We start from the raw sequence: 26,783 nt of genomic DNA, 5'->3' as shown, positions 1-26,783 counted from the left end.
ATTACATTTCACAGGCATATTCTCCATCTGTAAATGTTGGAAAGGCATGCAAATATGTCTATTTTTCTGTCAGGAGAGGACAAGGCTTCTGCAAATGAATCTCTGCTAAAATACAAACATCCGTAAATCAGCGCCGTCACACGCATTCAAGCTAAACAGATGGATCACAATAGAATAGGAATGCAATAATTCTGACTGAAGTACACATATTTCCAAAATATTTGTTGTTGGATTATAAATGTGCCATATGTGGAATTTTAAACTAACAAGTAAGTATATTTTTTTATAAAAGTGACCATTATAATGGGGTAATCAAATATAGGCTAATATGCTTTTGTTTTGTTTTTTCACTTGTAGTTTTTAGTTCTAATTATGGATTTTGTTTTTAGATTGTAAACCCTCCTTTTTGCACATAATATTTTGCATAGCCTACCTTACATTCACTGTATTTTTTATAGCCTTCAATATAGCAACGTTGTTTTTAGGACATTGATGTGAAATAAAAGTAGTATTCAAATGAATACAGATTCTTTGTTTTAATCCAAATATATACTGTGTATCACCATTCAGACAAAAAATACAAAGATATGATATTTTGGCCAAATTGCCCAGCCCTACTTAAATTTTTATTTAATTGGCTGTATACGGAGGGGTCAGAAAGCTCTCGAATTTCATCAGTGTTCTGAAGATTTGGGGTAGGAACGACATGAGGGTGAGCAATTAATGTCAGTAAAGTACTTTAGAAAGTTGTAATAGTTCAGTGGTGTGGTATTATTATTATTATTTAGATATAGATTTAATAGATTTAAAGTTTTTTTTTCTCTTCATTAACATCAAAGTGTAGCTCAGTCTCTGTCCACTAGTGGGTGCTTATGTGCATCACAACATTTCACTGGCTGTGTCCTCTTCCACCCCCACCCCCCATTTAATTTGAACTCATTAAATTAATACATACATAATCAATTTGTCCAATAATCGATCACGATGTACAGGAAAATGTAACTTTTAATAGTAATTTAAGTTTTGCTTGTAATCTGTGTCAAAGACAAATTCAAAGACAGGTTCAGTAAGTGGATATGGAAATAAATACCAGGTTAAAAATGGACAGCAGGGTTTGGTTGGTCTTCAGTGATGTTTGCATGACAGATGTGTCCATTTGCAAAGCAAACTAACTCAATGTACTATGTACTTTAAACTCCTTATACGCCAGAGTAGAGTGATTTACTCTGTATAACATGCACAGGTATTTGGTATTGATCCTATTTTATTTGTTTCCATTGACAAATTCTTTTTTATTTTGTTTCCTTTCACCAAACGTTCCTCTCTCAGCAAAATGAGCTGCTGACAATATTGCATAACCAATGCACCTTTCTCCTTCTGTCTCTCTCTCCTTCTCTCTCTAAGCTGGAACAGTAGCAGGGAATACTGCAGTGCATATATCTTCTCTCTCTCTCTCTCTCTCTCTCTCTCTCTCTCTCTCTCTCTCTCTCTCTCTCTCTCTCTCTCTCTCTCTCATATTGCTGGCTTCCCTTACCCCTCCCTCTCTGTCTCTGCTCTCATTTTCCTCCTCCCTCTGTTTTCTCCTTGAGCACAAGTCCTGTAACACAGGGGGACGAAGGCAGGAAAGCTGACGCATTTGTGTTCTACCTGCCAGTACCTGCAGAGACACATTTAGGGACACCAGAGGAAGAGACCACCTCAAAACAGTATATGCATTTTCCTGTCAACGCCTGCGAAGCCACCTGGATACTTCTGGCTCGTAACTTCCATGGTTTACGAACAGACTTTCATCCTGGACCTTTGTATACAGAGCTTTCTAGCAACAAAGAAAAAAGGAAACACTTGACTTGGTCTCCAGCTTTCCGATCGACCCTGCATTGAGAGTTACAGACGTTCTCTGAATTGACAGGTGGACAGTTTTGATTGCTTTTTAGGAGATGAAGTTGTTGAAGCAGGGCACACTGCCTTGACAGGTTTGAGACGTGACTGGGAAAGTGTATGTGTGTGTGTGTGTGTGTGGGTTTGACAGCTCTGATTCATTAGTTGACCAGCATTTGTTTGAGTATGTGAATCTGCTGACAGATTCACTCAAAAGACTTTCAAACGTTCATGTAGGAGTGGTGCACTGCTTATTTCAGACCTTATCTAGTGACGCAGCTCTAAGCCACATTACGTTTATCAGAATGTCATTGTAATTCGTCCATTGATTGATTAAAATGTAACTATTTAAAAAGTGTCGTTCAGGTCAGTAAGTAAGAAAGGCGTATTGAATCAGCTTCCATGACATCACTTACCTCTATTTTATGTTTACAGATGTAATTGCAGGTGCCTTTGTGGTTACATAATAACTATAACTTTGTTTTGTTGCTGAGCATGAGGCATTGCAGTAGTGTTGTGATCTCTGGGACAATCCAGTGTCCTTTATTCCAGCTTTTTATATGACGTCTCAGGTCACAGAAAACTACATTTTAGAACAAGTACTCATATATAATTGGTCCATCTACTTTTAAATAATCTCATTGAGCAACTTAATTTGAGTGACTTAATGTTACTGTATATCTTTGTCTTGCAGTTAAAGACGTAGGCATCATATCGAGGTACACTACTGAAAATGGTCCGTAAACTTCGGTAAAGCATGGTGGGAAGTTAGATCGCATTTGACTGCCTGGTGGTAGTTTACAGTTTGTTTCGTACTGCATTGCAGAGTAGAGCACAATCTGTCCTAGCCTCACTCTGGAGACACTGTGTATCAGAACAACGCTTGAGTTGATGGACTGGACTAAAAACGAAGGTCATCTGTGTCATAAAATGTTATCCACCATGGAGTTTCTACATAAATTCACTTTCAAGTGGACCTGACTGGACTGGATTCCCATGTAAATCGAGGCTACTTCCCCGAAGGTGGGATTGGACTACCATCAACAGACCTTAAAACCTCATTGAAAAAGATTTCTTGACATTGAGCTCCATAAGGGCACAAACCTCTTGGGACTCGCTCTGAATCAGTGGATAGCGATGGAGTACCTGGGCGACAAGTTGACGGTGGCCCATTCGCAAGTGTCGGGATGGATGGGGAATGTACGCCGTTCCCTTCAAGGCGCCCTCAATTTGGTATCCAGCAACATGGAGAGAAGATCTGGAGGAGGAGGTGGAGAGGGCGAAGGTGGCTTTAAGAGGGCCGCGTCTCTACGTAGCCTGGCCAGTCGCAGTCGTGATTCCTTCCGCAGATTCAGCCTGCGCAGCCAACAGCGCTTATCCCTGCGCAGACGAACCACCTCACTGGCTTCACCAAGCACTCCCTCTTCTGTAAGAGAAACAATTTGCAATTTCTATCTCTGCATTACTCAACATCATTACCCCTCAAACCATACATCACCCAGAACAAAATACAGTCGTGCACATGCTGATTTCCCCCCGGCACCATGTAGCCCTCAATCTTTGTCTAAGTGGTCATTTTCCATTTAAACAAAATTGGTTGATTGCTTTTATTATTTGTCTCAGCCTAAAACTGAACTTCTATAGTTCTCAAGTTGTATGGTAGGGATGGGCAATTCCAGTCCTTAAGGCCCACTCTCCTGCAGAGTTTAGCTATATTCCTAATCAAACACACACACACACACACACACCTGAAAAATCTAACCCAAGCCCTCTAGAACCAAAGTTGCCCATCTCTGCTGCATGAAGCCTCTAAAGCAGGCTTGCTCAATCCTGTTTTTGGATATTTACCTTCCTGCAAAGTTGTGCTTCAACCTGAATCAAATACACCTAAACCAGCTAATTAAGGATCTCTTGTTAATTACAAACAGGTTTACAAACAAATGTGATTGAGCAATTCGTATTGAACTCTGTAGAAGAGTAGGGATTAGGGGTGTCCATGGTTAATCGATTAACCGGTTAACCGTTAAAAAATGCGTAACCGAGTGAAACATTTTGCTCGGTTAAGTGGAGTCAATGACGTGCTTTGAATTTAGTTGTAATATATTTTTGCACCACTAGAGACCGCCAGAGCGCCCTCAGACATTTGTAATATCCACAAGAAGAAGTCATGACCAGCTTAGTTTCTAAGCGGGCAAAGAAAAAGTAGAGCGTGGTGGGAGCACTTTAAAATTGAGAGTGACGGGGCAAAATGTAAGTATTGCAATGCAGTGCTTACCGCATTTTTCAGGCTATAAGTCGCTCCGGAGAATAAGTCGCATCAGTCAAAAAATGCGTCATGAAGAGGAAAATAACATAAGTCGCACTGGACTTTAATGCATTAGGGCAGAATCAGAGCGGGAGCCGCGCGCGCTGTGCATAACGGAGCAGAAGAAAGAAAGTTTGAAGTGAGAAACTTGTGAGGGACTAGCGAAAAGCAGACGTTACTTTAACTGTAATGAAGAAAACAAAAAAAGCTAATCGCGGACTGAAAGCAAGATGGCCAGAGCTGAAGGGACGAGTCCACAGATGCTTGAACTCTCTGCCGGGAGACCGAGAGGCTAAGCCGCGCGAGTCAAACGCTGTGTGAATCATTCTCGGCTGCATATTTTACTAACGTTACATGCCCTAATCATGCAGGCGCCCTCGCCTCGCGGCCACTTGCGTGGCTCGTGAACTGAAGCACATCTCATCCTAATTTAACGAAACTCAGCGTACGCCTCACAGACATGAAATATATCTTAAGAAAGCTTGAAATGTCTTTTAACAATTTAAAACGAAAAGAAATAGGCTACTCTCTGATTATGTAATCCATGATGTGCATTTCTCTCTATAGGCGCGTTCACTACGGAGATGGCAGCCGTCAAATTAATAAGCTAAAAATAACCCTGACGCACACTATGGTTAACCGAGTATTAACCGTTAAGGGCCTCGGTTAACGGTTAATGAAAAACTTGAAAACGTGCAGCCCTAGTAGGGATTAATCCAAAATCGCCCCCTAAACCCCAACTAACTAGTGCCTACATTAGTCCACTAATACAGTTTACTTGAAGGAGTGAATGAAAACGAGTGTGCGAATTCGTACAGCGTTGAGCATACATTGGTTGTATGTTGCAGTCCAATGTGTGGATCGAATGAGTGCACTCAATAAAGTCCACCATGTTTTCGGACACCACTACAAATGCCCTGTTTCAGGTTATTGGGGCGATTCCGGATTCACGCTAGCTGTCCGGGTACATGAATGAGCACCTCTGCCCTAAAGTGACATTTGCAGAAAAGCCCCTGCGACTTCTATATGCTCAAGAACCTTCTACTGTAAGAGCACACCAAAACTAGGTGAAAGGTAAAGCAATTTTTTTTCTAATTTGTATGTCGAAGATGGTGAATTAGGCCCTGTCACACCTAATCCGCCATGTTGTCATTTTCATCTGACTTGGCTGTCAGTTGTGTCACTTCCCCTCTGGTCCTCTTTGGTAAAAAATGACCAAAACATTTTACGTTTTGAAATTTTACTTTTTTTTTTGGTTCAGCAGAATGGAATGACACTTGGTGACTTTAGTTGCATTAGCTATGTGAACACACAAAACAATCATGGAGATGTTTCGTTTATGTTAAAGGGTCGTAAAAAAAAGAAGTCACACTTGTCTCCTTCGCGGTCCTACGCAAAAACACAAAAACTCAGGCAATCTTTTGGTGATACAAACCACAAATCAGCTATTAACCAGAAAAAAGTACCCCCCCCCCCCCCAGAACAAGGGTTTGTTATGAAAATCCCATCCCATTATCAAGTATGACGCCAGACAAACAAAACCAGACACTATTAATAAAGCACCCTACCTCCACCTCACACACACATATGAATAGTGTGACAATAACACAGGAAGGGGAAGAGGTTACACTCTAAAACATCAAGAGTTCAAAACAGACACAAACACATGTAAACACACGCAGAGACACACACAAACTACAATAATATACATTTTAAGGCTTCAGTCACTTTTGACCTTTTGACACTTTTGACGGGAGGAGGACAGGTGTGACTCTAAAACGAAGAGGACCAGAGGGTTAAAAAAACCCTCTTCCGTGGCTTCATAGGATAATACAGTGGACATTTAGATGCACACATCAGATTCTCGGCTGAAGTAGCAGATCATCTGGGGACTTTTTGCATGTTTTTGAGTACGGTGAATTTAGACATACTTCTCTTCTCATACTGTTTAGTAGGGAGGTAGGCATATTTGGACACAGGGATATTCGGACCTGAAATGGATGGGTCAAATAAGGGAGACATCCAAAATATGTATTTGTTGATGTGCATACTGGGTTGGGAAGCATTGGGCTATTGCAGTGGAGTTTTATAAGAGATAAATTTAGAGACCTCTTGTATGTCATTCTGTCTGGATAACTTTTAGAGCTCCAACAACTGCCAATACAATGATTGATGATGATTGATACAATCTGTTCCTATTTGTTATATACATTTATTCTTTCTTTTGTGTCTGGTACCTCTCCAACCATCTACAATGCGAGTAAATCACTCGAATATGTGACAAAATTTTCACTCTGAGAGACAAAATAATGCCTATCATTAGCCTTCGGGCTAATAAATTCTTAGATTTTACTCGCCAGTATGTGTGTTAGAGGCTATGTTAGTCTGTCCTAGTCAAGGTGTGCGTAGATGGTTGCATTTTGCGTTTGTTGGTGGCTTGACCCTTGCAGTGGTATGACAGAAGCTTTGAGATGCACAGTAAGCCCAGAAGGGCATTCTGTGTAAGCTAAGTCAGCATGATAGAGACCAAATATAGGCAACGTCTGCATGGGTACGGTTTCATGCATACCGAAACCTTGTACAAAACAGGTAAACTCATAGTACATTGCAATGGGAGTTTGCATATACTTCCTGAATATTTACATGCATGTTCTCGGCAGATGTTTCAATAGAAGATCAGGTTTTTTTTTTTAAAGTATTTATTGTTGTTTGAGTTGTGCCTCAAAATAAATTGATATTTAGGTATGTCAGGTAAAAGGGTTGTTGTCCATGCGTGCCAAACAAAACAGTGTGTGATCTCACAAGCAAGAAGCTGCTGTTTGTCTTAGACAATGAAGTGGAGCAATGCTAGTGGGCAGGTTTTCACCTAGATTATAATACCCCCTGATAGCTGTGTTTCAGACATGTCACATTTAATAATGCTCATTCACTCCGCTCTGTCAGTCAAGGGCTTTCCCTCCATCACTCTGATGAGTGAACAAAAGGAAGAACTGTACTTTACATTGAACCTTGCATTCACAGAAACAGGAAACAGTCAAAACAGGTACATAACATTGTAACAAAATTAACTAACCATAATGGGGTGTTTCCTGTGTCCTTCAGCCGTGAGCACACAAAGGCAGAGTGCTCCATTTCCCCTTCAGGCGTACTATATACTTTATCATCACACATGAACAAGTTGATATATGAACACTTTGCCTGGAATAGTTTAAACTTCGTGACAGTGGCTCAGGGTTACAGGCTAAGAAATGTGTTTTGAAAGTAAACGTGTAGGACCACTTTAAGCATATTATTTGAGGCAAAAATCTCCAGTAAACTCTGATAAAATGACAAAACTACACATTCGAGCAGGGGTTTCCAGTCCTGCTCCTGGAGGGCCACTGCCCTGCAGAGTTTAGCTCCAAACTCCAGTGAAACAACTGAACCATCTTATCAAGGCCTTACTAGGCATACTAGGGCTAAATCTGAAATCGCCCCTTAAACCCTCAAAGAGAGCATTATTTAGGGAGTGATTGAAAAACTAGACATTCGGACACACTCGTACACACTCGATACACTCGTTATTGCGGTGCAATGTGGGATTGAATGAGTGCACTCAATCACGCCCACTATGGTCGCAGACACCACTACAAATGGTTGTCGCCTCAAGTAATGCCCTATTTGAGGGTATAGGGGGCTATTTCGGATTCAGCTTATAGATACTTTCAGCAGGTGGGTTGAGACGAGCTGGAGCTAAACTCTGCAGGACAGTGTAGGACAGAGTTTGGACACCCCTGCATTAAGAAACTGGCAGTAATCGCTTTGACCAACCACTTTAATATTGGGGCTCCCATTAATAATAACAATAATAATAAATAATAATAATAATAATAATAATAATAATAATATATCCTTGTCCTTGTAATAGTATATATGTCCTTGCTCAAAATACTAATTTATTTTAACTGATCCTAAGTATACATACACTCCTGAAAAAAATCTTGAGACCAGGGGATTCATTGCAAGGATTACACATTTCGCACTTGTGGATCATAACCGGGTTGTAAGTGCTGATTTAAAATGCCAAAAGAAGAAACAGGAGCAAGAGACAAAAAATAGAGAGTAGGCAATTTATTGAGAACTGCATTTAAACTCAAACAGGCCGTTCATCAGCTGATCAAAAGTTTAAGACCTTAGCCATAAAAAGGTCAAATCTGCACAAAATTATGGCTTTCATGTCATTGTCCTTTAAGCAGTCATACTGTCAAGAAAAGGCAAAAAGGCTTTCTCTCTTTGAGCGTGGCAGGATTGTTGAGCTGCACAAGCAAGGCCTTTCGTAACCCGCCATCGCTGCTGAGATTGGTTGCAGTAAGACAGTCATTTTACATTTCTTAAAAAACCCTGAGAGTTATGGGACAAAAAAGTCAAGTGGAAGACCCAAAAAGATTTCACCTGCACTGAGCCGCAGGATCCGACGGGTTTTCCGTGAAGACACAGGTCGATCCTCAACCCAAATTAAGGCCCTTACTGATGCTGACTGCAGCGCAATAACCATAAGACGTCATCTGCTGGAGAAGGGCTTCAAGAACAAAAAACGTCTTCAAAGGCCATGCCTCCTCCAGCAACACAAACTTGCAACATTGGACATTGAAAAGTGGAAGAAAGTTTTATTCTTTGACGAGAAAAAATTTAACCTGGACGGTCCTGATGGCTTCCAACGTTACTGGCATGACAAGGAGATCCCACCTGAGATGTTTTCTACGCGGCACAGTGGAGGAGGCTCCATCATGATCTGGGGTGCTTTTTCCTTCAATGGGAAAATGGAGCTTCAGGTTGTGCAGGGGCGTCAAACGGCGACTGGCTATGTGGATCTGTTGCAGCGGCATCCCTCTTGACCGAGGGCCCACGTCTGTGCGGTAATGACTGGGTCTTTCAACAGGACAACGCTGCAATTCACAAAGCCTGTCTGACGAAGGACTTCTTCCAGGAGAATAACGTTGCTCTTTTGGACCATCCTGCGTGTTCCCCTGATCAAAATCCCATTGAGAACATTTGGGGATGGATGGCAAGGGAAGTTTACAAAGATGGACATCAGTTCCAGATCGTGGATGCCCTTTGTGAAGCCATCTTCAACACATGGAGCAACATTCCCACCAGCCTCCTGGAAACAGTCGCATCAAGCATGCCGAAACGAGTTTTTGAAGTGATCAACAAGAACGGTGGGGCTACTCACTACTGAGTCCTGACACGTTTAGTACTGTTGTGTGTTTATTTTTAGGCTATGGTCTTAAACTTTTGATCAGCTGATGAACGGCCTGTTTGAGTTTAAATGCAGTTTTCAATAAATTGCCTACTCTCTATTTTTTGTCTCTTGCTCCTGTTTCTTCTTTTGGCATTTTGAAGCAGCACTTACAACCCGGTTATGACCCACAAGTGCGAAGTGTGTAAAACTTGCAATGCATCCCCTGGTCTTAAGATTTTGTTCAGGAGTGTATATGATAGCTATATATCTTTAACCGTTATGTATTATTACCTTAGAATGAGCCAATTCTATCTCCATGCACTGCAGGTCCCCTTACAGTGAAATCACAATTTTGCGACATCACGTTTCTACAGTAGCCCTAAAAGGACAAACTTCTCTACAGAGCGATAGTTACTCTCTGCTCTCTCCGACAATGACATTTTTGTCCTGTGTCAGCTACCGTAGCTTCTCTGTGTTTTGAATGGGAGGGGTGAGCAGAAGCTGATGATGCTACAAACACTGCACCTTTAAATTGATCAAAAGGGATAGTAAATACATTTATAATTTTTTTTTTTATTATTTCCAATTAATTTACAGATAATACAAATAATAGCGATTGCCCCTGGTGCATAACAGTACAATAAATGGGTAAATTGACTTATCTTGTAAATTAAATGCGGTATTAATTTTGAATATGGTCCATTCGGGAAGGGGAATCAGAATCATGCCTGCTTTTAGGATACATGTTCTAGAGAAAGTCTTACTGGCTTGACTTATTTAAATTCAGTCCAGCTTTAAAATAATCTTGCACTGCTCGATCATAACCCAGGAAACTCAGCTGTTAATGTTTGATGCTCCCTGAGGTAAATGCCGCCACACCTTTGGTGGGAATTTCTTGTCAGAATGCCAGGAGATGATAATGAGTCTTTGAGCAAACACACACACACACACACAAACACACACACACACACACCTATAAGCACGTTCATTCACTACTGAAAAAGAAGAAAGGTTTAAAAATGGCCTGTGTTCAGTATGAAAAGGCGATTCAAATTTGGAGACGAGACTCAAGAGTGCAAATTCAAAAACAAACACATCTTTTTTTTTTCTTTTTTTTTTTACTCCATTTAACAGGCCAAACATCGTGTTGGATGTTAAAGGGACGACTACCCTTTCTCTCATCTTTTCTTTCCATCCGTTCTTTGTTCTGTGTTTCCCCTGACGCACTCTTCCTGTTCATGTAGTGAGATGGTGAGAGGTTTTCGAGTTCTCTCTCTCCCTCTCTGCTGTGTATTTATTTTCACACTGAAAGGTTCAGATAAGAGTGTTCTTATCCAAGGCTTTGCCCTTTAAAATAAGATATTGTTCTAGAGCCTACACCCTTATATTGTCAGTGTGTTCCTTTAGGCAATTGCAACTAATGTTAGTCCCAAGTACCACTCCCTCTCAGCGTGTGTGTGCGTGCGTGTGTGTGTTTTTGTTAATGAGTGATTGGCAGGCACATAGTATCAGTAATTTTCCAAGGTGATCAAGCAGTTCATAGGTGTCTTCATAGCTTTTATTAGCAAGCTTTGTTTATGAGACTCTGAAGAGCTACCTGCTGTAAATAAACTCATTGTTTGGATAGCTAAAAATGAAAGCCTTTATACCCAAACACACCCACTTTGATAGTCTTTGAGGGTAGATATATGCAAAGATGTGCAAAAGTTCACACAGACATTTTGCTGATACGTTGTGTTCATAGCCATTGCTTGTGAATTAGCGCTGCAATGCATGCAAAAAACTTTAGGTTAATCAGCCACCAGCTGTTTAAGACATTCCTCTTGGCTTTTCTGGTCAAGTGATTAGCATCAACAGTGTAATTCCAGTCTGTATTTTGGATTCAGATTAGTTTTTCAGAAAATACCTTTTCTTTTTGCTTCTTTTTTAACACAAAGAATAAAAATATACTCTGTTTTTAGCATTTGCTTAGGTAGAAGCATCCATTTCATTACCCTAGTGTGATACTTTTACTAAAATATACCTTAGTTTCTGCCAATATTTGATTGAATTAAGGTTAGGCAACTATGTTTACCCTGATTTGACTTTAGGTTTATATTCAAGTGACTCTAGAAGTGAGTATCATAGAGCTTTCTGAATCATTGTGCTCTTGTTTTTGAGCTGATTGTACAGACATCTGTTACTTTGTTTGCTTTAGCATGTGTTTATGACTAGTGGTCAGACAATTTTTTTTTTTTTTTTTTAGTAGCCTGAGCTGGTACTGACATCTACAGACCAGAGCGGTCCATTGGCAATATAAAATTGCTAAAATGTATTTATACATTTATATACATTTACATTTTATTAGGGCTGTCCATCGATTCAAATGTTTAAGTAAGGGATAATGTACACCCAGTCGGTTGTTATCGCAGAATAAACCCCGACAGAGTAATCAGGGATCACTCTGAAGGGGTTTGTTCTGCGATAAGAACCGGCTACATTATCCCTCTATTACACGGCTACTATTCTCAAAAAAATAATTATTAGACACAAAATATTGTCTTGAGATTAAATATTGTATTAGCTCTTACACAAAGCTTCCACGAAGAAAAACAGTTCCAAACTGCTTTAAGCCTTTATCTATTGCTGAAGATTTGCAATATGCCCTTGCTAATTGTTGAAAATGAATGCTGAAAGGGTTAGTTCACCCAAAAATGAAACCAAGTCTATGATTTACTCACCCTCAAGTTATCATAGGTGTAAATGACATTCTTCTTTCAGACAATCAGAGTTATATTTAAAAAGTCCAGGCTAACGTTAATCCAAGCAGTAGTTGTAGTTGTGTTTGAAGTCCATAAACAATGCAGCTGTCCATCAAATTACGTGCTCCCCACGGCTCCGATGGGTTAATAGAGCCTTCTGATTCGAATCGATGCGTTTGTGTAAGAAAAATATCTATATTAAAAACATTATAAAGGAAACCTGCCTTGAAGTCTTCCATTGTAACCCACGGCTGTTTAAGCCACAAGATGGCGCCAGCGTTAAGCATAGAAGTAGTACCGGTCAAGATAAATCGTAGTACCCGTATGAGGGGGTGTTATCTTGAAATAACATATCGCTGGAATGTGCGATTGACCAATCAGAATCAAGTATTTCACAGGGCTGTGTAATAATCGCTATTAATCACACTTAACGTAAAATTATGCACGTGCCATTTATCTCATTAAACACATTCATTTTGTCATCATTTGCTATATCCAGCAAATTAAATAATCAGAAGTTTATAGTATGTGTACAGAGCAACAACAAGTTTCATTTTAGACGAGTCAAGCAGCGATACCGAAAAAACTCCTAAATCAACCGCTTTGACTGCATAAACCTACGATTACTAAACACAACAACCTACACGTGACAAATAAAACATTATCCTTCCAGAGTGTGTGGAAACAATGTGAATGTACTGACATGAATGCAGCGTGTGATTAGGGATTGACAGCCTGCACATAATTATTATTTTTTTCTTTGTGCATCAATATAACAGACTCTCACACGCTTACTGTACGTCACCAAAATTGCGCTCTTCAGAAGCCGTTGGAGAATACGACAGAGCTTGTGTTTTAAAGGGGGGGTGAAACAATAATTTTCAGTCAATCTCATGTCAATCTCGAGTACCTATAGAGTAGTATTGCATCCTTCATATCTCCGAAAAGTCTTTAGTTTTATTATATTTATAAAAGAACGATAGGCTGTACCGAGTCTTTCCGGAAAAACAACGAGTGGCTGGAGGCGTATTGTGTGGGCAGAGCTAAAGAATGACGAGCATGTGCAGCTATTCCGTCTGAGCATCTGAAAGCTGACATCCTTAAACGTGGAGAAAAAAAAAAAAACGTTATCCTAAATAAACCATTGAGATCAATCAGATTTAGCCCTACTTCTAGAATCAGATCTAGAGGCTGAAACTGAACAGGAGAAGCAGCAACGACCGACGACTACAGCAGGACATGTATGTACTGTACTGTAACTTATATTTGCTTAGCGGATTGTCATGCTCACGATTTTTACACCATTTGTGTGTGTTAACTCATGGATTACAAGGACATGATTTGCGATTTAAAGTTAACAGTAGCAAGTGGAACGGTTTTACACGTCAGACTAGTACATATTTGCATAGAAAAACAATGGAATAGTAGCACATTTGAATGAACGAGTCGATAGCTAACAACACAAACACATATTGAAACAGTTTTAATCACCCCCTGCTTCCAACACATGACCGTGAACCTTAATCACTGGAACCACTCCATCTTTCAGCATTAGACGAGCTACAAATCCGGAGTTGAACTGCACCTTGTTTACAAATCATTGTCGCCGAAATGCAGGGAACAAACAAAAACACTTGCACAACTCCATTGCTGCTCCTGAAAAACAAACTCCATCCACTGTCCCATTAACGCTGGGTTCTTTGGGAAGCTGTACAGGGTTGTCTTGCCCTGACAACCAAAAAACACTTCTTTGGTGACATTGTTGATTTTGTGAAGTCCTGGGACTGCAGTGCAGTACATTCCGCCTTATCTGACGTCGGATAGACCCATGCTAAAAAAAAACTTATGAGAAACCAGGAGTATTTTTGGCACAAAAATACTCCCATCAAATGTATAAAAAAAAAAAAAAAGTGAAACTTTTTCAGTGTTTAGGGTGGGAATCCAAGCAAAACACACAATGGGATGAATACTTCACTAAAACACAATGTGAGTTTCTAATCTCTGATATGTCTGATGCGATCAGCCTGGTCTACATTAGCGCAGTTTTGGACTGTTTGAATGAATTTGTCCACTGGATCACTGGATACTTTCCCAGAGTTTAACTGCTTTAAATGGCCTGATCACAAACAGAACCAGAATCAGATTAAAGAGTTAGAATGGAAATTCCTCCTACCGAGCTTACAGGTGCTTTAGATGCCCAGTGTGATTGTGATAAACGCCTTGCTTCTAAGATCATCTAACTGCGTGACGAAAGTTATGTTAATGACACGGCTTCACATACTTCTTTCATTTATTTCCATAAATTTCGTTAAATAATTTTAACTTGATTTAAATTAATTGCATGTGTTAATAAAAAAAACAATATATATATATATATATATATATATAGAGAGAGAGAGAGAGAGAGAGAGAGAGAGAGAGAGAGAGAGAGAGAGAGAGAGAGAGAGAGATGAACAGATGTTGTCTGGTCTGATTCTCACTGCTCTCTGTTGCCTGTTACTCTTCCTGGCAGGAAAGGAAGAGCTGATGAATGACATCCTGTGCTGTTTTCTCTAATGCAAACAGCCTCAACACACTCTCCCTCTCATTCAGTCATTTACACATATTCTCTCTCTCTCTCTCTCTCTCTCTCTCTCTCTCTCTCTCTCTCTCTCTCTCTCTCTCTCTCTCTCTCTCTCTCTCTCTCTCTCTCTCTCTCTCTCTCTCTCTCTCTCTCTCTCTCTCTCTCTCTCTCTCTCTCTCTCTCTCTCTCTCATTATAACCAATGACTTAATGCTCAGGTCATCATAGCCATCATCTTAAATTCTGAATTGCGCTCTGGTGAGTGTCAGTTAGTCCCATTATTATCATTATTTTTTTTCAGAGTGAATTTGAAGTTATTTAGCCACGCTGTTTTTAGATGACACTGCTCATGTGGGTTTAATTCATTAAAGGAATTACTATAGGAGAGAAGTTGGAATTATTTGTCAAATGTGTTATGTACTTTTTTATGTGGAGAAGACCAAGGAGTTGATTTGTCATTCTCTCAGCGATTGTATTAGAAACAGCCTTGCCGCAGGTGTTGATTTGTTTATTGTAATTTACTGCCATGGTAATATAACACAAAGTATGTTGGCCTGGTTTCACAGACAGGTTAAAGTGCCCCTCTTATGCTGTTTTAAAGGCTCCTGATTTTGTTTTGGAGGTCTCCAACAACAGGTTTATATGCATCAAAGGTTAAAAAAACGGTTTAATTTTCTCATTCACATCACCACATTCCTAAATGATTCTTAAACAACTCTACAAATTTATTAGTGTCTCTAAATCCATCCTGTCTGAGAGCTGCTTTACTCTGATTGGCCAGACAGCCTAGTCTACTGTGATTGGCCCTACCGTGCACACTGCACAGCCCGTGTTTCAGAAACGAAATCCACATTACCATAACTGTACTTCAGCTCCGTTCGGAGGCTTCCTCAGTCCTCAGCGATTGTACACACAGGACAGTAACAACAGTAACGATGTAAAGACAGTAACGATGATGGTGATTTTTACCACATCAGTCCAAGTTTGAACTAGTTATTCAACCCGAACCTCCTTTGCAAGAACATCTTGAGCAGGATGTTTCTCAGTGATACGCTACTCATTTTGAGGTACATTATGAGGTGTTGCAACTGTAATTCCTGACCCATCAAAAAACCCATGTGTATTTCTAATTTATTGCAGTGCACATAAATGAACCGTTATGAACTGAATCATAACAGCGCATACATTAGCTGTTTATAAACGTTTGTACAAAAAAAAAAAAAAGATTCTCCTTTATCTTTCCTTAAAGTAGTAAGAATGACAGACAATCTGCATTAATAGACACAGTTTTAGGTAACAGTGGCCCACGGCTGCTTAGCAGAACAATTTCAGTAAAACAGTTATAATGTGAGCTTGCCGGTTAGCCGGAAATTTTGTGATTTGTGATTCTGAGGAGCAAGCTGGTCCAAATAAACTGGGTACGACGCATCTTTCAAGAGCAAGCGTTGTGTGAATTAGTGATGTCGTTCATGAACGATTCGTTCATTTTGACCACACATGCGCAACATCCCGTATGTCTGCCAGGGAACAGAATTGATTAGTTCATTTTCCAGTCCAGAAATAGTTCATTCACAACCTTCCTCACAAAAAAAAAAAAAAAAAAAAAGATTAGTTCAGTTTTTTTAGCTAGTAGGCCTATAATAATTGATTTTCCTATGAATCCGTTACACATTGAGTTGGTCAGAATGGATAGGCATAATAAAGGTTTTATTGCCACTATCTGCTGATGATTTAGTAATAATAAATATATTACAGCATGCAGTCAATTATACGATTAATGTTGTATATGTTGTGACTTGTGTGAGACAGAACCGGCACGGTCATGTGACAAAAGAACGAGACTCAGAGTCAGACCCGAAGAACGACTTGAACGAGAAGACTCGAGAGATGAACTAATCTCTTCTGTTTCCGGTGACTGCATAGTCTTCCCTATATGGGGCTGGGACTAGACAAATGAATGACCTGAAGACTCGAGAGAACTAATCTTTTCTGTTTCCGGACTCATGTATTATATGAGCCTGTCACGGCCCAGATCAGACATGATGACAAAACTAACGGCTCGAACCAGAAGTCCCAAGAGGTGTATCTTTCTAGGGAACAGACGTGATTAAATGTGAAGTGACTAAAGAAAGAACGATTTGGATCAGGATGTGATGCAAGCGCAATTAATTAATCATTTTTATCCTCAATGTTTGGCCATGACTGCATTAGCTTATAGTTTATTTTTTTATTCCAAAAGTACTAAATGTGTTTAAAAAATGTAACATGTACCATTTTAATTAGATTCTGCTTAAATGAACGAAATGACTTGAAAAAAAGATAAGTTCATTTTGCTGAATGAGATTCAAAGATTCGAGTCAGTAAAATGATCCGAACTTCCCACCACAATTGCGAATCCCACATTGAAGGGTTGGTCAAGTATAGTAGTGCAACATAGGCTGCCATTTTGCAAATGTTTTTTCTAGTGACGTAGAACCATCATGCATGAGGATTGGAAAATACAAACAACTCCTATAGGCGGCTCATCGTGGGCATATTTAAATAACTTTTATAAATGCCTCAGAAAATAAATGTCACTGGTTTGCATCTTGAGACAAAACAATGCCATTGAAATATTGTAAGATATGCCAGTGCAAGTAGCTTTTAGTTAAAACAGCTCACACATTCATTTTAGTTTGGGACTAGGCTGTGAAACTCGAGGATAGAGTTATAAATGTACATTTAAAAAAAAATTTAAAATCAAAGATATTACTTGACTTGCAGTGTTGATAACTGTGGAAACACGTCATCACAGTCTGTGAAAAGGTCCATTGTGATTGTCAAAGGAAGTCATGCATCAGGGAAACTTTATTAGTTCACCACAACAACAAATTGACTGGTCACTGGTTCAGTTAACGGTGTCGGATTTGTCGTGTAAATCTGCTTCATGTTGTTTGAAGAGGAATTAGAGCATTCTGAGAAATTCTGTTCTTTTACCATGATTGATATGAATATCCTTAGTCTTCTATTTAATGCAGATTGTATAGATAGCATTTCAAACATAATTATTAATATCATTTAATAAGTAACTTTACATTCTGCAGTATCATTATTGTTAACTAAAACTATTCTAAATCATGAATACAATTGTTCATTGGAAAAGCGGAAATAAAATAAAAATTATATTAAAAAATATTTTATCTGTTAGTTGCTGAGGAGACATTTCAAATTTAGGACTAAAATTACTAAAACTAAAAATAGCAAAAGCACATACAATTACTGAAATTTGAAATCTATCAAAATGAAAGTTCTCCAGATATTTTCAGTTAAACTCTGATTGGCACAAACCCCTGAGTCTGACAGTCACATACACAGTGATCACACTCAGTTCTGCTTGTGATCAAGGAGCTGATGACTCAGTTTGTGTGTGTGTTATATACACTGTACCCTCTGTAGTCTCCTCATTAAAAGAGGCACGGTTGAATAGACACTCACCAGTTCCACCAGTATATTTCTATGAGGTCTTTGCACCGCTTTCATGGGAGTCTCACCAGTCTCTTGATGATTTTTCATTGTCATTCATTTTCACTCAATTTTTATGACTTCAGCTTAATTTCCTGGTATCACATTACTGCCCTTAAAGTATCTGCAGCTACAGCTATGACACTTCTGAATACTTTGTTACAGGGTAGTGAACTGGTGATGGTTGGGTTTGTAGTTGAAATGTGTTCCAGGTTAATAGCCCTGCTGCTCTGTTCTGTGATGCATACAAGATGGTTTTATGCCCTGCTGGACAATTGCATCTCTTTACTCAGTGATTGGCTAATGTCCAGCTCTGGTGCTGTGATGTCACACCCAAAGGAACACCCTTGTTTTTTAGCATGGATTCAGCGTCACCTTGTGGTTGTTTGCAGTGCTGCAGCTTTACATTCCCTTTCCTCTCCGTCTCCATAATTCATGCTTTCCCACAATCAAAAGCATCATGCACATAATAAATAAATAAATAAATAAATAAATAAATAAATTCACTGGCTTTCAAGTTCATTTGCAGTATTTTTGGCTTCTTAAAAATAACGACTAAATATTAAAGGCAATTATATAGTTATTATTTATAAGAATTAGGGCTGTGCGATATTGAAGAAAAATGCGATATTCAATATCTTGTTAAATAATGCGATCTTCGATATGCGATGCGATATTGGTATTAGTGTGTAAAATCTTGAATAAATTTTTTTCTTTGATCTTTAAATCAATAATTTAAATAATATATATATAAAAAATATCTAACAACTGAGAATGAAACTATGAGTTTCACATTCTTTCTAGGAAAAGAAAGCATCGCTACAACTTCTGAAAGTGACCAGCAGTTTTTTAGCAAACATTTATGTTACAAATTAGTGTGTGTGTGTGTGTGTGTGTGTGTGTGTGTGTGTGTGTGTGTGTGTGTGTGTGTGTGTGTGTGTGTGTGTGTGTGTGTGTGTGTGTGTGTGTGTGTGTGTGTGTGTGTGTGTGTGTGTGTGTGTGTGTGTGTGTGTGTGTGTGTGTGTGTGTGTGTGTGTGAGAGAGAGACAGCGCGAGACTGCAAGTTATTGTTTTTTACAAATTATTGCGTTTAATAACCCTTTAACGTCAGGCAAGTCCCATAAGTAACAGTCACGTGCCCAGCCCATTCTCTGCTCTATACGTCAACCTAAAACACACACTTTTCACAATGTTGAAGTAGCCTAATAAAATCATTCAGATATTAAGTGCCGTTGTGATATGTACATTTGCGGTATTTTGTTAATTTCGATATATTTCATAGCCCTAATAAGAATATATTATATACTAATTATATATATATATATATATATATATATATATATATATATATATATATATATATATATATATATATATATATATATATATATATATATATATAATATACATACATATATATCCTGATATAATGCTCACATTCAAAAGTTACTATATCAGGATTTGGCCCCTTTGTGGTAATTAACTACATTTGTCTTTGTACTGGTACTCCCTACCTCCCTGTTTAAAACATCCTCTTTTCTTCTTTCTCTTTACAGGAGCTGGTAAAGCAGAGTGTTAGTGGAAAGGAGGAGAATAAAGACACAGATAATCTGGTTCAGGAGACCGACAGTCAGTACGGCACATGGGAGACAGGACTTCGCACAGATGACAGGTGAACACACACGTCTCGCCAATTAAATTCTTAAAAAATCCCCTTTTTATCCTCAAACTTGCATATACTTGCATATACAGTGTACCTAAATGACTCAAAAAACTGACCTCAGCCACTGTTTGTAACTCAACACCAGGATCAATTGCATCTATTGAGCGGGTCATCGGGAACAGGGATATAATGCTATAATGAGCTCAGACAGACACACGGGCAGATACATCTTCATTACAGAGCAGACTGGGGTTGTCAGAGAGGTTTGGTTACAATAGTGTCTAATGCAAAAGGCATTCAGATGAAATGAGAGCTGATATATATCGATCATTGGGTAGCTGGGATGGGTTGTATCTGTGTTTTGAAATGGTCTTTGGATGGGTGGACACTGTGTTTGCTGACAGGGATAGCCGCCTTTAACTTAAGTGAGTTATTCGTCATAGTTAGCCGTTAACTTTATTAGGAAGTGCAAAATTAAATCTAATTATATGAACGGGAGTCTGATCGTCATTCAGGCCTAAGTGATGTGTGCAAATCACATTAAATACATGGGCTACAAACCATTTGTTACTAAAATTGTGATGTAAAGGAAGTAATCGTCCATATTGTGATGCACAAGTCTGTCAAGAAGCAAGTCTTTCCAGACAATTTAGTTAGGACATTGATTAAAACTTATGAGGTCAGAAAAGAACAATTAAACATGCATGGATTAATGGTTCACAATATGATCAATAAGATGCAGTTACCAAATAGTAGGTGCAATTTTTTAATTTCAAGCCAACCTTAAAACATGTTACTACCACTCAAGGTTTAAGATACTTTTGCTTTGGAGAAATTTGCCACAGGTTGTTTTACGATTCCCCCCCCCCCCCCCCCCCCCCCCCAAGCAATATATGGTCAAATGTGACACATTCTCTATATTATTATACAAAACCTGAATATGACGGATCTCCGCTCCCCACGAGTGACGAATGTGTGCGCACATTTCAGTGAAAACAGCACATTAATATGTGGTGATTTAACAATGACTTGGAACTACCTGTGCATTAAACGGTTTTATTTCACACCTTCCAGCCAATCGAGTATTCAGACAGACTGTGGTACACAAAAAAATAAAAAAGTAATCATGATCAGTAAAAATTGTTGGTTAAATAATTACACTATAGTATTTATACATTTGATTTATTTATAAATAAAGCTCCCATCGGCTGGTGTGGGGAAAAAATAACTACGACTTTTGCTTCAATAAACTCCTAATATACTGCTTATTATTAGCTAATAGGTCACTTAATAATACGTATTTTTTTACCATTTGGGTGGGTGGGGGTGTAGAATTAGCTCATGTAGAATAAGGCATTAATATGTGCTTTATACATTCTAATAAACTGCCAATATCCTAGTAATATGCAAAGTTTTTAGCAAGAATTGAACCCGGAAAATAAAGTGTTAATAAAGCCTTCTTCTTTTGCCTGTGTATTCTGCACTCTTTTAGAAGATGCATAAAAGCACCTCCTACCATATAACCGTGAAAACATGGATTGCCGGAAAATTCCGTCAGTGGCAGGGAAAGAGTTTATATTAACTAGTCATGTTTTTTTTATTTCTCTATGCGTTTTCTGCACAATTAATAAAACAAATGAGTTGTGTTCAAATATCCCTTCTCTCCTCCTCAGCCTCACTCCAGCTACGCCTTCATCTGAAGGCAACCTCACCCCGTCTCCACGGAAGTCAACCCCACCCCACACAGCCGAACAATCCCTTCTCATCGACACACCTGATGGCTCGACCGTGTCTCCTCACAAGCAGACGGAGCTCCCGTTCCCAGAGGTCAGTCTTCATCCTTAAAGGACAACTCTGGTGAGAAATGCCCCTCGGGGTAATTAACAGATGGTTACCGAGTAGATCGTTCTCTGGGATGCGTTTTCATGAAAATCGAATGTAAAGAGTTTTATCTCTAAAAACAGATTAGCTTATAACGCTAGTCTATGGGGCACCGGGTAGTGAAATTAAATCGCTAGTTAATACCACTAACAAGGCTCAAAATAGCCTCACACTAACACGGCATAATGAGGGTCCCTACATGCAAACCGAAGCATTGAGAACTTTGTAAGTGTACAAACAGTTTAATAAGAAGTTACTTTATAAAGACAGCGCATTACGCGTTCACGGACAGGCACCATCTTGGAAAACAGTCTCAACGAATCGATCCACGAGCGCTGTTCTAAGTGAGCTGGTCGATAGGAATTAAGTTTGTGAAATGTAATAACATGGACATTTTTATTTTATTTATTTCTTTTCTCTGTTGCATTCAGTGTTTTCTTCCGGAAACAACGGACCATATGAGATTCCAAGTCACAGTTCATCACTTAGCAGAGCTCTCGTCGCTCGACAAGTCGAGACTGTTTTCCAAGATGGCGCCTGTCCGGGAACGTGTAATGCACTGTACCCCACAGACGCACAAAACTGATTTTATTCTTCAGCTGACTGTTCTTGCAGTTCCCCGATCGTGAACACGAAGGCGAATCTTCCTCACCATCTTGCATAATGACCAAATAAAAGTAATATACCCGATTGCACTAAAAAGAGTTAATAATTAGTAATTAATTCACTTTGCAAGTAATTTTGTGATTCTGCATTTCCTATGCATGCTTTTTTTATATGCATGCTTTTTTTATTGTGCGATATAGGTCTTAAATTGAATTCATAATGGTCTTAAAGGTCATAAAAAGTCTTAAATTTGACTTGGTGAAACCTGCAGATACCCTGAATAATGACTCACCCTAATGTTGTTCCACAACCGTAAGACCTCCGTCATCTTCGGAACACAGTTTAAGATATTTTATATTTTGTCCGAGAGCTTTTCTGTTCCTTCAATGCAAGTGTATGCACACTATACTGTCCATGTCCAGAAAGCTAATAAAAACATCATCAAAGTAGTCCATATGTCACATCAGTTGGTTGATTAGAATCTCTTGAAGCATCGAAAATACAGTTTGGTCCAAAAATAACAAAAACTACGACTTTATTCAGCATTGTCTTCTCTTCCTGGTTTGTTTTCAATCCTCAAATAAAGATTCAAATAGTAATGAATCAGCAAATTGATTCATGATTCGGATCGCGTGTCAAACTGCTGAAATCACGTGACATTGGCGATCTGAATCATGAATCAATACGCTGATTCATGACCGTTTGAATCTTTGTTTAAGGTTTGAAAACAAATGCGGTAAAACAAGCGGATTGAGCGGGGTAAAACAAGCGATCGTATGTAATCAAATGCATATGAAAAATAACGTAATCATCAACATTAAACATCATATAAATCAATGTTAGTAAATAAAATGTGGACCCAGGACGAGCTACAGGACTGTGAAGCATCAGAGGTGTTGATGGACTCGATCTACTCCATCTGTGTTTGATCATCGCTCTGAATCTGATCTGGAAACAGGTTTTCACAAAAATGAGATTTTCTCAGCTTTTTGTTCAAAATGTTGCTTTTTTTTTTAAATTAAACTTACCCATATTCAAGTGGTGATAAAAAAATGAATTCAAGACACCAGAATTTATTTGATTTATTTTAAAGAAGAGGGTCAGCACTTTCTTTTGATATATTATATGCTCAGATATTCATTAAAAAAAATATTCTATTGGCTATTACATTTGGGTGAAAATTGTCATAAACCCTGGTGGTGGCTGGCAACTTTTTAAAAAAAACACTGATGGGGAAAGTTAAAAATATTGTCATTTGTGCGTCAACGAATAACCAAATTGGAACGACATGAAGGTGAATAAATGACACATTTAACATTTTTAGGTGCTGAAATATCCCTAGAAAACACCGTAATTTGAAGCCAAACTCAAACCTATCATTTGTTTATCTGTAGACAACCACGACACTGTTAGACTCTAGTGCTCTACGGGCCAGGGTCAACTTGAACAAGAAGAGCAGTCGCAGAGCCCCTCCCTCTCGAGCCGCCCGTCACAGCGCCCTCTTATCACAAGTACCCGAGGGAACCGAAGCAGGAGAAGATGAATGGCGCTACAAGGACTCAACAGGTACTTACACACAGCTTAGCAGCTAGACACGCGCGCACCTGTACATCTCATCCCACGGGTTTGGATTTAAGTAGGTTGCGGGTCCTCTTTGGGTCATTATTATCTCTAGTGTTGCAGAGCCTATAAAAGCCTGTAGTCCTCGACACTCACTCCAATCTTTTTGTCTTTCTGTAGAGGAGAAGAGTGACTCTCCCAAGCAAAGGGAGGAGTCAGACTCTGAGGAACAGGCCAAGGGAATCGACTCTCGCACGTCCTCTATGTCTCAGCCTCAGAGAGTGGCTCTCTTCCCTGGCATGGACCCATCTGCTTTGAAGGTGAGGAGACTTTCCCCCCCTGTTGATTTCCTTAGCCCTGTAAAGCCTGACATATATATTCTTATATTATAATTCCTTATATTTCTTAACTCCTTATATTATAATTATAGGAGAATTTGGAGCATGAGCAATATATGGGTAATAAAAGCCTGATATTTGGTGCACCTGATATATTTGGTGTACCTGATTTATTCTGAAACTTCATGATTCCCAATATGGGCAATACAAGCCTGATATTTGGTGCACCTGATATATTTAGTGCACCAAACGGAGCAAAAATATGCAATTTGGTGCAGCTGTTGATATTTATATAGTCAAAAAGTAAGATGAAATTCTGATATCTTATGATGTAAATCAACGAGATCTTTATAAGTATAGAGTATACCGTATAGCAGGCTACATACATAAAATATATGATAGAAATATCAGTTGTTAGTCAAGTTTTGATCATGTTGATGATTTAGAGGTCTTAGACATTTATGTATCATTTATGATACAGGAGGCTTTATATGGTTAAAGGGTTAGTGGGTAACCCAAACATGAAAGTACCTCATGATTTACTCACCCTAAAGTCACCCTAGGCGTATAAGTTACATTAAAAATGTCCTGGCTCTTCCAGGCTTTATAATGGCAGTGACTGTCTGCTCGTTTTTCAGTCCATAAAAGTGCATCTGACCATCATAAAAATGCATCACACGGCTCTACGGGGTTAATAAAGTCCTTCTGAAGCAAAGCGCTGCGTTTGTGTAAGAAAATATCCATCGTCAACACGCTATAAAGAAAATTATCTAGCTTTTGGCGAATCGCCTTCCGTATTTAACTTACTGAAAAAGTGTAACAAATATTGCCTAATTCAAATAGTAATTAATTTTGAAATAATCAAATGTAACATTGCTATATGAAGTACAGTAGTGTTCAGTGCATTTCATCATTTATCTGGCTAATGATTTATGACTCTACATAATAAACTCACTCATAAAAATCATAGTCACATAGTGTGTATGATCATAGGCACGATGTGAAAGACACGCAGATGCGTCACAGATGCCTGTGAAATATTTAGCATGCTACTAATATGGACCTGCAACTCAGAGTAATGCAGGGCAAAATGCGTTTTGACTGGAAATTACACCCAATGAGAGGGCGAGATACAGGGCAAGGGAAAGTTCAGAGGGTGCATAGGGAGTCATAGACCTGCAACAGAACATCATTTTCTTCTTTTTTTGTTTCAGGTTCATCTAAAGAAGAGAGGAGAGTCAGACAATCAGACAGACGGCCCCTCACCCTCTCAGCTCTCACGCTCACCAAAATCTCCATTCTTGCCTCGAGCTGCTCGTGTGCTGCCTCCTGCTGGCGGCAAAGAGAACGGGTGAGTGCTTTTTAGATTTACTGGGTTTCAGTTTCAGAATCGGCTTTTGTCTGGCAGTCTTGACCATGACAGTGCATTTTTGTATCTGATTTTTTTGTGTCTCTGTCCCCTCTCAGAGAAGAGTCCTCACCTCAGTGGCTGAAAGAACTAAAGACTAAAAAACGCCTGAGTCAGTATGAAGGTGACAATACAGCCTGAATAAGCAGGTAAACGGTCTTCCCTATCATGTCTGTATGTGTGATTACATTATAAGTCACAATACTAAAACTTCTGTAGTAAATGGCAGTAGCAATGGTTGTTTTTTATGTTTTTTGATACCACAGCAAAAACTAATATTTTTTACAATTAAAATGTTAAATATTAGTATAAATATCAACAAATTAAATTAAAAACAATGCCATGGTGCCTTCAAATATTTCTCAGTTAGGTGCAACTTGCTTTTTTAAGCAATAACTCAGATAAAGACAGAAGAACTATGATTGCTTAAAGTGCTTTAGGTTTTTGACAGCAACATTGAGTGTTGAAGTAAATAAATTATATATATATATATATATATATATATATATATATATATATATATATATATATATATATATATATATATATATATATATATACCGTAATTCCTCAAATAAAGACCGGGGCCTTTATTTATCTGAACTGCCGATGGGAACCGGCTTTTATTTGAAGCAGGCTTTTATTAGGGGCAGGCCTGTATTTCTAATTCATCTGTTTGAAATATAATTGCTTTATGTAAACCGTTTTCAATTTAAAGTGATCGTTCCAGTGGACAAATATCATTGAATTTTTTAAGAAACATTTGCAAAAATATCACCATACACCAAAATAATACGCATTTTTTGTAATTCCGCGCGCAGCTCCGCATCCGAAGATGAACGAGTTCTCGGCGAATCTAGCCGAGCATGACTCATCACACCGGCCCCAGTTTGCACATACAAATGAGGAGCTTATATTTACTGAATGAGCCTACAAAAGCAGAAATAAGCCATTTTAAATTAAGATCCAGGTTTAAGCAAATAAATAAATAAATCACGACATTAAAGGTTAGTGAAATTAGGAAATATTTAAGAGATCGTTAATTTAGTGCATATTTTGTTCTCATGTCACAAGTAATAATATCAAGCCAAGGTTTACTGAGTTTTACACGATTCTTTT

General features: G+C 38.7%; 1 protein-coding gene across 3 annotated transcripts in view; it reads left to right on the top strand.

Moving 5' to 3' along the window:
• The window catches only part of si:ch73-138n13.1 (uncharacterized), a 66,788-nt gene that overhangs the window by 36,875 nt on the left and 3,130 nt on the right, over positions 1-26,783 (top strand). For all 3 annotated transcript variants that reach the window (XM_067413393.1, XM_067413395.1, XM_067413392.1), the window contains exons 7-12: positions 19,765-19,880; positions 21,545-21,698; positions 23,753-23,924; positions 24,099-24,238; positions 25,471-25,607; positions 25,724-25,813. In XM_067413393.1, the coding sequence (XP_067269494.1) occupies positions 19,765-19,880; positions 21,545-21,698; positions 23,753-23,924; positions 24,099-24,238; positions 25,471-25,607; positions 25,724-25,805 (801 nt within the window). In that variant the 3' untranslated portion in view covers positions 25,806-25,813. The remainder of the gene's footprint in view (positions 1-19,764; positions 19,881-21,544; positions 21,699-23,752; positions 23,925-24,098; positions 24,239-25,470; positions 25,608-25,723; positions 25,814-26,783) is intronic.

The sequence above is a fragment of the Pseudorasbora parva genome, chromosome 13 (genome assembly GCF_024679245.1).
Source record: "Pseudorasbora parva isolate DD20220531a chromosome 13, ASM2467924v1, whole genome shotgun sequence".
NCBI lineage: Eukaryota > Metazoa > Chordata > Actinopteri > Cypriniformes > Gobionidae > Pseudorasbora > Pseudorasbora parva.
Note: the sequence above shows the minus strand (reverse complement) of the source record. Positions and strands in the feature narration are given on the sequence as shown.